The sequence below is a fragment of the Cydia fagiglandana genome, chromosome 18 (assembly GCF_963556715.1).
Source record: "Cydia fagiglandana chromosome 18, ilCydFagi1.1, whole genome shotgun sequence".
Taxonomy (NCBI): domain Eukaryota; kingdom Metazoa; phylum Arthropoda; class Insecta; order Lepidoptera; family Tortricidae; genus Cydia; species Cydia fagiglandana.
In genome coordinates, this window is record NC_085949.1 from 17,427,717 (window position 1) to 17,442,328 (window position 14,612).

At 40.9% G+C, this 14,612-nt stretch overlaps 1 protein-coding gene and 1 long non-coding RNA gene across 2 annotated transcripts in view; one reads left to right on the forward strand and one right to left on the reverse strand.

Annotated features, from left to right (window-relative positions):
* The window catches only part of LOC134673468 (uncharacterized), a 105,285-nt gene that overhangs the window by 22,227 nt on the left and 68,446 nt on the right, over window positions 1–14,612 (reverse strand). The gene's annotated exons all lie outside the window — the stretch shown is intronic.
* On the forward strand, window positions 14–10,832 carry LOC134673435 (radial spoke head protein 6 homolog A). The gene is made up of 13 exons (XM_063531424.1): window positions 14–294; window positions 495–684; window positions 1,228–1,353; window positions 2,388–2,476; window positions 2,999–3,086; window positions 4,178–4,256; window positions 4,865–4,995; window positions 5,599–5,718; window positions 6,548–6,701; window positions 7,217–7,362; window positions 7,688–7,902; window positions 9,009–9,153; window positions 10,418–10,832. Exons 1-13 carry the CDS (start codon window positions 164–166, stop codon window positions 10,514–10,516), a joined length of 1,713 nt encoding a protein of 570 aa, XP_063387494.1. The 5' UTR covers window positions 14–163; the 3' UTR covers window positions 10,517–10,832.

Genomic DNA, 14,612 nt, shown 5'->3' on the forward strand with positions numbered 1-14,612 from the left:
ATAATTTAACCGTCATCCGTGACACATTTCAATAATTGTATTGAATTTCATTAATATTTTTTCATACAGTTGCTAATATAATTCCAACGTATTTCTAAATGAAATAATAGGATAAGGGTTGTATTTTTATATCTATTAAAGTTATTTTGATAACTATCCAAATATGACTGCGCCTTATATGTGCGAGCCGGAGCTGATAGCTGCCACAGAAAATTTACTGCCTGACCTTAACAACGACTTAATTCTCGCCAAGAACTTCCTCAAAACACAGAGCGCAGCTACAGGAGACTCTTTGTAAGTATTGATGGAGATAGGTGCTTTTTCTTTAATCAATAACTATTCTAAGCATTCAACTGGTTATCTACCAGTTACGTCTTTACTAATAAAGAGTGGTTTTCTGCTGAAAGCAACTTCTTTAATAGTTTTAATACTGTTTAGTACAATTTCAAAGGAACTCGCCACGTTTCGCATGGTGACATACCGTATTTTCTCAGATACGATCACATGGTGGATCTTGTTCACAAGATCCTGACCACAAAGCCTCCGGATGTCGTGGACAACTTCGAGCAGTACTCGTGGGGGGTCAAGTTAGACAAGTTCCGGCCAAACTTCGATCTGCTGAATGACGTGTATCTCGCACCGCAGCAACTTGCCACCGTGCGGTTGCAAGAGGAGATGTACCGGGTATAACCGCTGATTTACGCAAAGTATTAACTTACCTACCTAAAATTATTAGTCTAACATCAAGAAACGTACATCTACATGCGTGGATGTCCGTGACTGGATTAGTTAGTTGTTAAGGATGGTATTGAATAGCAAGGTAGGTAGGTATTCCACCTGTCCAATTTCTTTGTCCAATGTAATTGCGTACTTACGTCTCACTCTCTCATTACGCAAAATTTGGGCCAAGTATGAGCCAAATACACATTGAACCAAGAAATTGGACAGGTGTTTATACATAAGACAAGTATTTGTACATATAAAATTTGACAAGCCAGCTTTGTACATTTTCAAAATTGCCGCCTTTTTTTACTGACAAAGCTTTTATGCACATTCCTACTATAGTTGGTCAAGCAAATCTTGTCAATAGAAAAAGGCGGCAAATTTAAAAATGTAGGCGCGAAGGGTTATCTTCCCATAGAAAATTTGAGTTTCGCACCTTTTTCTACTGACAAGATTTGCTTGACCAACTTTAGTACTTTACTCATTAAAATGACGTAACTTCAGCTGGTGGCAAGCAAGAACGAAAAGATGGACGGGATGGGCGAGGAAGAGCAGGAGTTAGATCTGGAGGAGGAGGGCGGTACAGCTCGCATCGCAGATCTCGTCGAGCATAATTATTATTTCCGAGAGGCAAGTTATAATTCAAGCCCCCTACTCTGTCTGTTCTCTTTCACGGCGCAGCAACTAGTATCATTTCTCTCTCCTTGCTCTTTTAAAAATGCCGTTTGTCAAAAAAGGACAACCATTCTGTTGACAAGATGGACTTCAAATCCAAGTGGCCCCTTTTTAGGCGACCCAGGTTGTGCATGTGTGCGTAAAAACGTATATGTGTGCTCTTTTAGGGATGTGAAAAGTCGATTTTAATCATGTTATATATCGATAAACGCTACACAGCGGAACGAAATAGCGATTAATTGAAGCTTCAATATCTTCGTTAAACATAAGCATAATTGAAATGCTAATGGATAATGAATATATTATGATGTAATAAAATATTTCAATTATTGCGGACCACCTATTTTAGTAGGTATTTATGTATTTTAATTAAATATCTGAACTTTCCCTTGGTTCTCTCCTGGGGCGTGACTATAAAATTGTGATCTGATAACCACAATAAAGAATAAAAGCGTTTTTATTCATTATAGGTATAGTTAAACCTTTGAAGTATAATTAAAATTGCAAGAAATGTCAATAGTTTATCGATATCACTTTATCGACATCGCTACAGCGAAGTGGGTCGCTTTGTTAATCGTACACTAAACAAAAAGTGGTCCCACTGACAGCTCGCTTGGAAGGCATCTGTATATATTCTTATATCTATGTTATAATTAATTCTAGTGCTGACATCTAGCGGCGAGAAGTTGAATATATGTGATAGCGACATCTATTGGTGTCATGTCGAACTAGTTTGCATGTAGTGAAACGAAACCCTAATTAGTTTGCTTTACTGTCAGTAGATGGCGCTAAAATAAATTACCTTTTTTTCCAATAAAAAAAATTAAAAACCTAAATAGTTTATACATAGACCAAATGATGGCGCTATAATAAAAAAAATATTATTTTATATTCAGTTGCTTGTTGCTGATTCTTTCTTTTTTCTAATTAATTTCTTTCATTCTTTAAATTATAATTAGGTAGGTATAATGAAATGATATTATTGACAGGCCGGGTACGGTCTGCCGGCTAGAGAGTGCTTCGCTTTGTTCATAGCGATGAAGATGCTGGGAATTAAAGAGCCCGTGTCCAATGTCAGGTAAGAAAAGGCGGTAAGAGTTGTAATTAACCTCCTGAGACTAAATGTACATAATCGTGCAATCTAATTTGAACTTTACATGAACCAAATAAAGTAGCATTTCTTTTGTTTCATTGCTTTCAAAAAACAAACAAAATTCGTTCCAATTTACATAAAGAATAAAGTTCAAATTAAGAATTTGAAAACTTTATATGCTGGGTGTTACGAGGTTAAATTACAATCAGACAGGTGTTCCATCTTTCGGATCTTTCCATCTTTTTTTAGCTTCCATGATATTTTCATTGGATAAGTTCGTATGTGGGTGGTCTCAATGCTCGTTTGATTTGGTATTTAACTAGTATAGACAGTCTTAGTCGTCGTTGCAAATATTTCAGCTAGAGCCTTTTAAAAGTAGGTTTCTATTTTAAGCTCTTGCTTGACAATAGCATTTCACCCGCTCTAGCACCTTTAGTCACACCACTGTCCATAGTATAAAGAGTACTTAATGTGCGTTTTTCTCTTTTATATATATTTTCCCTACAGGTTTTTCGGTAAAATATTTGGCACGAAACAGAACTACTATGTCGCAGAAACGGACCTTACTCTAGAAGAGCTGGATAGAAGAATAAGGGTGAGCGAGTTATCATATGTAGTTATGACACTTTTACTTTCCATGATGGACAAATTTATAAAAAAAAACCGGGCAAGTGCGAGTCGGACTCGCGCACGAAGGGTTCCCTACCATAATACAAAAAAAAAACAAAAAAAAAGCAAAAAAGAAACGGTCACCCATCCAAGTACTGACCACTCCCGACGTTGCTTAACTTTGGTCAAAAATCACGTTTGTTAATTGTATGGGAGCCCCATTTAAATCTTTATTTTATTCTGTTTTTAGTATTTGTTGTTATAGCGGCAACAGAAATACATCATGTGTGAAAATTTCAACTGTCTAGCTATCACGGTTCGTGAGATACAGCCTGGTGACAGACGGACGGACGGACGGACGGAAGGACAGCGAAGTCTTAGTAATAGGGTCCCGTTTTACCCTTTGGGTACGGAACCCTAAAAATACCTATTGTGTGATTTTGCTTTCCTTTTATATCGTAACCACCTAACGCTGAAGAATTTACTATTTTAACAGATTGTTTTAATGAGACTCACTGAAGACTCCACTCGTCCACTCTAGAGCAAGAGGTGACGACAAAGAAGACTATAGTTTAGTCACAGAATAATGAATAGTACTACCGTACAGAAAGGAAACTTCCTACGAAAACGAACTTTGACAGCGGTTCAGGGTCGAATCATGCTGTCCCTTTCTAATATATGGCGCTCTCCCTTTCGGCTATTTAGGGTTGTCAAAAATCAAGTGATTATCTTATCTGTGGTCGTGCACGCAAAAGAAAGTCAAGTGGTGCCAACCCTAATAATTGCTCGGAGCAATGCTGAGCCGAGCGGAGCCGAGTTTAACCGAAGTCAGGAGTTTCGCACCCCTAGTTTAGTCTAGTTACCGACAAACGAACATGACGTGAATTAGTTACTTTCTCGGTCTCGTAAGGACTGATTGACTGATTGGTATCTTTGGACTTCCCATAGGCACTTAATTGGTCTTGAATCTTGATCTTGACTTTTCATGTTTATCTTAGGCTAAGGGGATGGAAGTCGGAATCCGGGCTGAGTTTAGTAACTTACGTGCTCTGATAATCTAATCTTACCTTTGTGCAGGAATTCGAAATGAAAGATATGCCAGGGGAAGGTGACATGGAAGAAAAGGAGGAAGGCGCAGAGGAACATAAGGAATTGGGTAAATATCTTAAGCATATCTTTTAGACTCGACGTATACGTGCCACATTTATCACTCATAGCCTGGCAAATAAATCATGTTTCAATTCAATTTTACGAAGATTTAGGTATCTGCGTGCGTTTCATGGTACATATCGGACTATGTTGCGCAGTAGGTACCCGAGCGTGTGTGCATTCGCTGATGGATTTGGAATTTGGCTGGATTATTTGTTAGATTTCTTGTCTTAATTTTTTTCTATTTAAATCATCCTAACTCACATTATAGACGGGTCTAACGCGAATTATATTCAATTACCTTGATTTACCGACGTTTCGACACAGGTTTCACTGGTCGTGGTCGCGGCTGACTGATGTCCCAGCAAAATGTCAAAACAGAGATTTGTGCATCTACCCGACGAAAAGTGTATGGAAAAGTTTGGGGCAGACATCACAATTTCAAACCACCCACCACACATCCCCGGGGTTGTGTTAGACCCGTCTATAATGTGAGTTAATATGTATTCAAAACGCGAAAGTTTAAAATATTAAATCATCCTGTCTAGACTAGTAGTGGTACGGTGTCCCAAAGCCGAGATTATTTCCAACCAAACCTCTAAAATTCGTCTCCAGTGGGAGAAGGCGAAGCCGTGATAGAAGACAAGGAGCCAGTGCCGCCGAAACTGCCGCCCGTTCCTGAGCCCACGTGGCAGGTGCCGCCGCCCATCCCGGTGGAAAGGCCTGGCCAAGGTGTAAACAGGAAGGTACTTCACACAACTGATCACTGGTATCACGGTACAATGACGGAGATGGTACAATACGTGCCACTCCGCCGATAAGTTGAATTTTCATCATTTTACTTACGTTTCAGTGCCTATATACTTACCTATTCAGATTTAGACTGATTTACCTACGAGTAGCTAGAGTTGGGTAGACCAAAAAAAGTCTGCACCGATTTTGATAGCCCACGCAATGCAAGTCGTATTTATACGTCATAATTTCATAGAAGTTTGACGTAATAAAAATAACACTTGCACTGAGTGGGCTATCAAAATCGCTGCAGACTTTTCTTGGTCTAACTCTACCGGTGCGATGGAGCTGCTTGCGCTACCAAATATTAGTCAAAATGTTCCGAGAAGACTCGTACGCTCTTCTAAAGAGCGGAGTAGTAAAATCTCTTTTGGTGTTCGTTTGAAAATTTGGGAGTGTGATGGTAGCTTATTGTTTGTCAAGTACTTATTTATAACGGTGTACCGCCTTTACTTAAAATGAACTGATAATTCGTGAAATGAATATTGTTTTACAAGTTCTAAACCGTCCTCGATTGTCTCCTAGTCCTTTTGTAAGTATGTTCATTACGATTGCAGGTATACTGGGTCTGCAACGTTCCCGGCGAGGCGTGGACGTGTCTGCCGGACGTAACACCGGACCAGATCCAGGTGGCACGGCTGACTGTGCGCTGCATGACCGGATACTTGGACACCGAGGTGAAATATCCATCATAAGCCATCGACGTATATCTCAGGACAGGGCACTAAAAATGGTACTAGTTCAGAGGTGTCACTCACGAATTCGAGCCAATCGTGCAGTCTAACGCAAATAGTTGAGACCAATCGTGCGCGTGATGCGAACTCATCAACCAATCGCGTTGTAGTGTAGCGGTGTCACACCGCTGTACTGGGCCCGTCTTATTGCCGGTAAGCAGTGGCGTAGCTAGCATGGGTGGTACCCGGTGCGGAAGTTGTGGGTGTCACCCCAAAATTCAATCAAAATTGTAAAATATATTTAAAAGAGTAATTGTAATTTATGTTAAATAGCTCAGGATTTACTCCATCGCTTTCATTTTACATGATTTTACAATTTTTTATAGGTGGCACTACTGATGTTCACGGTCGGGTGTCACCCCTAAATAGGTGACACCCGGGGCGGACCGCCCCCGCCGCCCCCCCTAGCTACGCCACTGCCCGTAAGGTCCTGATATACGTCGATGTCATAAAAGCATTCGCCTATATTTCCTAATTGGTCTAGAGCTCACTTTATGACAGATGGTCATTTCTAATTTTGTAGTAAACCGTCTTTTCTATTCGCTCACTGAGTCTTGTAGGTACGACAGCTTAATCGACCCACCACCAGTCTGAAACTGATGATAACCGAACTACGACTGCTTCTACTCGCTGTTCATTATATTCGGGATTCAGTCCAGGTTATGACTCGAAGATGAGTTCGAGTAATTCACCTACTGTTTAGTGGTAGGTAAAAACTTTGTTCCATTTTATATATTCAGTAAGATTTGTAACATTCTGCGTTCTCATGCAGATCCAAACGTTCCCGCCGTTCGAGGGTACAGAGCGCAACTATCTGCGCGCCCAAATTGCCCGCATCCAGGCTTCCACTTCGATCTCCCCGCAGGGCTTCTACACCTTCGGTTCTGGTGAAGAGGAAGAGGATATTGACTTGGAAGAGGGCATGGGTAAGCTGATTTCCTTACCCCTCATATTAGCCATATATTTAACTAGTAGGTGCTTCGCTCCGAACAAAGCCTTAACTTTTGACCACCCTAACTAGTTGTCCTCAAAGCCATCCAATGCTCAAAATTTTTTTATTGTCGAATTGTTTTATCTAAATCACGTTTCATATAAATCACACACTTCTATACACTAGAAGTATGAGTATGAGTTGACCAAGATCTATCTTTGTTAGAAATTAGTCATAGCTTGCCTTTTCTAGGTATCTTCGTCATACTTTGTCAATATGGTGTGTCCATACGTAAGCATCGTAAAAGAAAAGGGGTCTTCGGGAAAAGGTTACTTTAGGTATAAAATCTGGGCTCTAACCGCGAAAATCGAATCGGGCATTTTTCTCCGTCACTCTAATTACGTCTTAAGGAGAGTGAAAGAGAAAAGTCCCCGCAATTTGCGAATTTCGGTTTTTGCGGTAGGCTTCCTGATCGTGATATCCCCAGCATACTCTTTAATTGTCATTTAGGCGACATGGCGTTCAACCCGAACCCTTACTACCGAGGGCACACCATTAAGGACCTCCTGGACCCGGACATGAGGTACTGGGTGCACCACGGCCGCTACATCTTACAGCAGGGACGGACTATCTGGTGGAACCCCAACGCGGGGATGGTGAGCTTTTCTACTGCCCTGACCTTGATTGGTTTCTAAGATCCTGGACAAAAATGGAATCGATTGGCATTAAAAAATTACTAAATTAACAATTTTGTCGTTGAATGTATTTTTTTTTCCAAAATCTCAAAAATCCACCCTGTGTATCTACTTTCAAAGCTAAGCGTTCTACCACGAGAGTTGCTACCGAATGCTATTTTTTCCAATGAGCCGAATTTTTGTTTACAATGAAAGACAAAACCCGGCATCTTAGCACGTTCAAAAATATGTAAAAATTCTGCGCCGTCCTGATACTCTATTACACAAGGAAATGCTACCTTTTTAGGACGAAGCTCTCGAAGAAGAAGATGACGAATTGCCGCCGCCCATACCGCCCGAGACCGGTCCGTCTCTCATGTCTCCCCTGTCAGAGGACGGGCGTGTCGAGGGGCTGCGGGCGTGGACCGCGCAGAAGAGCACCGTGCTGGCGCCCGAGCGGGCGGTGGTCACTCTGCGGAGCAACGTGTGGCCCGGGGCTGTCGCTTATGCGACTGACGGAAAGTAAGTTCTGTAGGTCGTATTATAAAGCTTAGAACGCACTGCGATTAGTTTCTTGCGGTTTTAATAGAACAGAAAAGTGTAACGTACGGCATGCTCCATAAGCGCACGCACTTGCAAGGCTGACCGCCAGGAATTAAGACTGAAACCGCAAGAAATTAATCGCAGTGCGTTCTAAGCTTCAGAGTACAGTCAGCATCAGAAGTTGCTAAGCGGGCGAGGAAAATTACTATCAATTAATGTCAAGACACGCTCTTATTCTCTTAACAATAAAGTCGCGTCAAGATCATTTTGAACACCTGGCCCGCTTAGCAACTTCCGCTGCTGACTGTATGTAGATAAACTTAGGTACGTGCAGTAAGTTCCATAGGTCGCGCTTAGACAAATCTTATACTAGACATCTGCGGCGCCCGGCCTCATACTACACAATTGGGTGAAGCCAATGTTTGGAGCCTGTGGCGTCCTCATGCTGCAAACTCTCCTCAACTCGTTTTACTAGCAGTGGTGTATCAAACATCAGGGCGCGCTCAGCTTGTTGACTGTAACAAGACTTGCACTAGGTATAGTGTGTAGCTTTCAAATAGAGCTCAACGGCTAATCCTATTGTCTATTGTTAAGTAAAACCGCACTTGCTACATACCTGCAAAAAAGGGTCTTCATTATTCTATTTGACACCTGAGCGCGGGCTAGTCCAACGCTCAAAAAACCAGTGTAGGTGCGCTCTCCGATAACGCGTCTTTGTTACGCATCTCGATGACACATTTTAGACTGGTCCAGTAACGTTCGACTCGCCGGCACTCAGCAACCGAAGTACGTATTTTTTATGCAGGTGGTTGTGGCACGTGGCACGAGCGGTTTTACTTAACAATGGACAATAGGATTAGCCGTCGAGCTCTATTTGAAAGATACACACTATACAGTCATCACACGGGATTGTTACGCCATTTAAGGGTTCTTGCTAAATTGGAAATTATATAGCGTAAGTATTGAACCAATTTAGCTAGGACCCTAAATGGCGCAACAATCGCAGAGCATGATGGTACTAACAAGGGTAGTAAAAATAATGATTTATATAAAATTAACTTATTATTATGTCGTGGGATTCCCAGGAACTCGGAGTGCATGTATATCGGCTGGGGTCTCAAGTACCAGCCGCCGAACTTCTCGCCGCTGCAGCTGCCGCGGCCGCAGGAAGAGTACCCCGTCGGGCCCGAGGTCATGGAGATGCAGGACCCCTCCTTTGCCGACGAGGAGGTAAAGATATACTGTTTCATTTGATTTTAGGCAAAACGCGGGTTACTTCTTAGTCGACATCTATACGTCAAGTAGTGGAACTATCAGTACCGCTACTTGACACCAGATGGCACAAGTGTCGCTACTGACGATAAATGTACTGCTAAAACAATTTTCAACTAATATTAGAAGCAGAAGGAATTGAAAATAGAGTTTCGAGTAATCCGGTTATAATTTAGCTGAAAATTGTTGAGCATTAGAGTTTTTGTTCGCCGCGACATCTATTGTCGACTAGCAGTACTGACTACGATGTGTGGAGTTACAATCTTTCTTTACTTATACAGGGTGGCCAATTTAGAGGTATACAACTTTTTTTTGCCGCCATTTTAATTTGGCGGTAAATATGACAGTTACTGCATGAAAATTAGTTTGTGTAGATACGGCAAATTTATTATGGAGCGTTTTACGACGGAACAACGTGTTTTAATCATTAAAACGCAATAGAAACATTAAAAATAACGTTTCCCGGTCGATTAATTTCGAGAAACGGTGACATTGACTGGCCCCTAAGATCGCCTGATTTAACAGCTCCTGACTTTTTTCTGTGGGGCTATCTAAAGGGACGTGTCTATGCTAATAGGCCAACGAACCTTCAGCAATTAAAACAAAATATTCGAAACACTGTCGCTGAGATAACGCCAGAAATGTGTGAAAAAGTGATGAAAAACGCGATGAAAAGGGTTCGCATCTGCCATGCTGCTAGAGGTGGACATTTGTCTGACATTATTTTCCATGTGTAATTGCTGGCCCTACATATTATATTTAACAAGGAATACTTAATATTTTTTATATTTTATAGAATAAAATTTCAAAAATAAAGTGTATACCTCTTATTTGGCCACCCTGTATTACTCTACGGTTTTAGGTTAGATTATTTTTAATCTTTTAAAGTCATATTCAACTTTATATCATAACATGACTTTTAATATACTATACTCGTAAAAATAGTAACATATGATGTCAGTATAGCAATTGTTACTAATATATAACAAGTTTATAGCGGTATGCAATTGCATCCTTTCCTACTGACTGCGCCAGTTACTATGTCACCTGTGTTCGACCAATAGAGTATTATAATAATTAATAAGGGTGCCATTGACGGGTAGTGCCTTAAGTGCCTACTTCAAAGATGCAACCATAAGGTAGTTTAACTTAACCCGAAGGCCACGAAACGCTTAACTCTGACCCTTGCGTGCACGCTTATAATTCAAGATGATTTGTGCAGGCGTACCGCATCGCCCGGCTGCCGCCACCGATTCCCGAGCTGCCGGGAGAGGGCGCTGGCGAGGGCTTCGGCGAGGAGGGCGATGAAGAAGATGACTAATGTGTTTACTAGTCTTTATATTCCCTTGTCTATGCTATTTGACAAGAGAGCAATGGGTAGCCTATGGCCATCTCGCTTCCTTTTCGCGGGCATGGGGGCTTACCGCGAACACAGAAAACCTCTTTTTTCATCGCTCATGCATTATTGACAGATAAAGAGATTTCGATGTTCGATGTTAACGCTAGGCCTTCTGTTTGGCCGACATTAAAGGGTAGTTTGGAGACTCTTGGTAAATTCCATTACTTATCTATTTTTGTTTGTGTGATTCTTCGTTTCAATAATGTGCAGTATTATTTAAATAAAACTATTTTTTTAAACAATGTTATATTTTAACTTAATCAACAAAAACATCAGTATCTTATTATTATTGAATATTAAGAACTGCTAAATCGATATTGTGTAGACATATCAAACGTGTGTAAAAAGAGTATGTGCTGTAGGAACAAAATACAATCGGACGGACATAGCATAGCAATAACATAAAATGAAAAATCGATTAAAATAGAGATAACGAGATTTACATCAAATAACAAAATTATTTATCTACAATCTCACTCACTCACTAAGTATTAGAGATAACCTATGTAGTAGGTCATTTGTATTTAAGTTTTTTCTGGCGGCACGTAAACCCGATTCGATTCTCTATTAACATAATTCTTATTAAAATTAGATTGTATTACCCCTTTTTGGTTTAATTAACATAAATATGTATCACGGATATTGTATCACGTTTACAAGACTCACAAAATGTTACACTCCACTGTCAGTTTCAAATGTAAAATGTGAAATGAAACATAGTCTTGGTTATTTAAAAATACCCAATGAATAAAGTTCCGAAATAGTTTTACTTGCTCAAAAATTTGGAAAATGCTCTTACATTTATTAAATCTTAAGAGTAGGTAAACGCGCTAAATTTAGTTATAACTGGGGTTAGGTTAGGTATTGCTTATAAAAGTACCTACCTACTAGGGCAACATAAGTGTCACGTGATCATTATTTCTACTTGTCTTGTCGCGTGTGAACACCACCACGGCGGTCTTGGCCGCTTTGGAGTCATATAATGTTACATTCAGATGGTTAATGTCGAATGTGACACTCAAATATACGAGAAAACTCAATAACGCCACACACAAGAGACTGTAGTTACGGCTGATGGATTGAAAAACACCGTAAACCTTTCTTAACACATTCAATACCACTAAGTGCTACGGGTTACGCTCGTAGCGCGTAGCCACGGTTTCGTCGTATGTAGCGCGTAGTCGCTACGAACAGTGTACCCGACAGTCGGGTTCTTGGTGTTGAATGTGTTAAAACAAAGGTGACTGTTATAAAAGTACTAGGGCAACATGAGATTGTAAGAGTTCTGAGCTTAACGAAATTCTCCCTATTTCTTATGCTTATGCAGCTGCGGCGCCGACAGTTTGACCTTGCCGGGGAAGTTCCTCGCGACGTTCTCCTCCTTGACCGCCTTGAGCAGGTCACGCTCTCTCGGCGTGCAGGTCTTGTCGCGCGTGAACACCATGACGGCGGTCTTGGCCGCTTTGCCGCTTTTAGATGGTTAATGTTGAATGTGACACTCAAATATACGAGAAACTCAATAACGCCACACACAAGAGACTGTAGTTACGGCTGATGGATTGAAAAACACTGTAAACCTTTCTTAAAACAAAGGTGACTGTTATAAAAGTACTAGGGCAACATGAGATTGTAAGAGTTCTGAGCTTAACGAAATTCTCCCTATTTCTTATGCTTATGCAGCTGCGGCGCCGACAGTTTGACCTTGCCGGGGAAGTTCCTCGCCACGTTCTCCTCCTTGACCGCCTTGAGCAGGTCACGCTCTCTCGGCGTGCAGGTCTTGTCGCGCGTGAACACCATGACGGCGGTCTTGGCCGCTTTGCCGCTTTTAGATGGTTAATGTTGAATGTGACACTCAAATATACGAGAAACTCAATAACGCCACACACAAGAGACTGTAGTTACGGCTGATGGATTGAAAAACACTGTAAACCTTTCTTAAAACAAAGGTGACTGTTATAAAAGTACTAGGGCAACATGAGATTGTAAGAGTTCTGAGCTTAACGAAATTCTCTCTATTTCTTATGCTTATGCAGCTGCGGCGCCGACAGTTTGACCTTGCCGGGGAAGTTCCTCGCGACGTTCTCCTCCTTGACCGCCTTGAGCAGGTCTCGCTCTCTCGGCGTGCAGGTCTTGTCGCGCGTGAACACCATGACGGCGGTCTTGGCCGCTTTGCCGCTTTTAGATGGTTAATGTCGAATGTGACACTCAAATATACGAGAAAACTCAATAACGTCACACACAAGAGACTGTATTACGGCTGATGGATTGAAAAACACCGTAAACCTTTCTTAAAACAAAGGTGACTGTTATAAAAGTACTAGGGCAACATGAGATTGTAAGAGTTCTGATCCTAACGAAATTCTCTCTATTTCTTGTGCTTATGCAGCTGCGGCGCCGACAGTTTGACCTTGCCGGGGAAGTTCCTCGCGACGTTCTCCTCCTTGACCGCCTTGAGCAGGTCACGCTCTCTCGGCGTGCAGGTCTTGTCGCGCGTGAACACCATGACGGCGGTCTTGGCCGCTTTGCCGCTTTTAGATGGTTAATGTTGAATGTGACACTCAAATATACGAGAATAGTACATTGTAGGAGAGGACGGAAAACCGCCAAAAGATGGACGAGTGAGTTCGAGGGCCGACACGTTAGTGGAGGCCCTCGAATAATACGAGTCCATCTTTAGCGTTTCCGGCCGAGGCATTACATATTGCTTTTCACGACTACTGCGAGGAAATAAGAAAATATTTGCATAACTATAAGTACTAGCCCGCGATTTCTCTGGTAGCAAATTACTAGCCACTGCCTGTACTGTCTCTTGAATTTCGGTAGGCGTCAGCGTAAGAATATCATTTTCTTCACTAGAAGAACTCATTTTTATAGCGAGCGCGTTTCTTATATTTTTTAGTCAAACACAATTTACACTATCCAATTCAGTAAGTATTTTCAGATCCCGCCTTTTTTACTTTTTTTACCACTTTTAAGAGGCGTTTTTCTGTTATTTCCTTCAAACCGACTCTAAAATTAGAAGCGTTTTTGCTAACAAAAACCACAAACAGCTATAAAAGTAAAAAACGCCTTAAGCGTGAACTGAATGGATAATTGTTAAAAAAATGAAGTGAATGGTTTTGACATTTCTTTTTTTTTAAACAAGAAATTGGTTCTATAAATAACCCAATTTTATTTTTGAAAAAGTTGCGCAAAAAAAGACCTTTTATTGTTTTTATGTTTTAAATTATACTCATTGCTGTAGCGAACTGTCACCAATGACAGATGATGATAACAATGAAACATTGTAGTAGTGGTAGTTCAGGTGCTACAGCTATTGCCTACTTTCCAGCTTGGTTTTAGACCATCTATTGCCACATTTCCGAACAGTGGCGTGAAATAGTACATTGTAGGAGAGGACGGAAAACCGCCAAAAGATGGACGAGTGAGTTCGAGGGCCGACACGTTAGTGGAGGCCCTCGAATAATACGAGTCCATCTTTAGCGTTTCCGGCCGAGGCATTACATATTGCTTTTCACGACTACTGCGAGGAAATAAGAAAATATTTGCATAACTATAAGTACTAGCCCGCGATTTCTCTGGTAGCAAATTACTAGCCACTGCCTGTACTGTCTCTTGAATTTCGGTAGGCGTCAGCGTAAGAATATCATTTTCTTCACTAGAAGAACTCATTTTTATAGCGAGCGCGTTTCTTATATTTTTTAGTCAAACACAATTTACACTATCCAATTCAGTAAGTATTTTCAGATCCCGCCTTTTTTACTTTTTTTACCACTTTTAAGAGGCGTTTTTCTGTTATTTCCTTCAAACCGACTCTAAAATTAGAAGCGTTTTTGCTAACAAAAACCACAAACAGCTATAAAAGTAAAAAACGCCTTAAGCGTGAACTGAATGGATAATTGTTAAAAAAATGAAGTGAATGGTTTTGACATTTCTTTTTTTTTAAACAAGAAATTGGTTCTATAAATAACCCAATTTTATTTTTGAAAAAGTTGCGCAAAAAAAGACCTTTTATTGT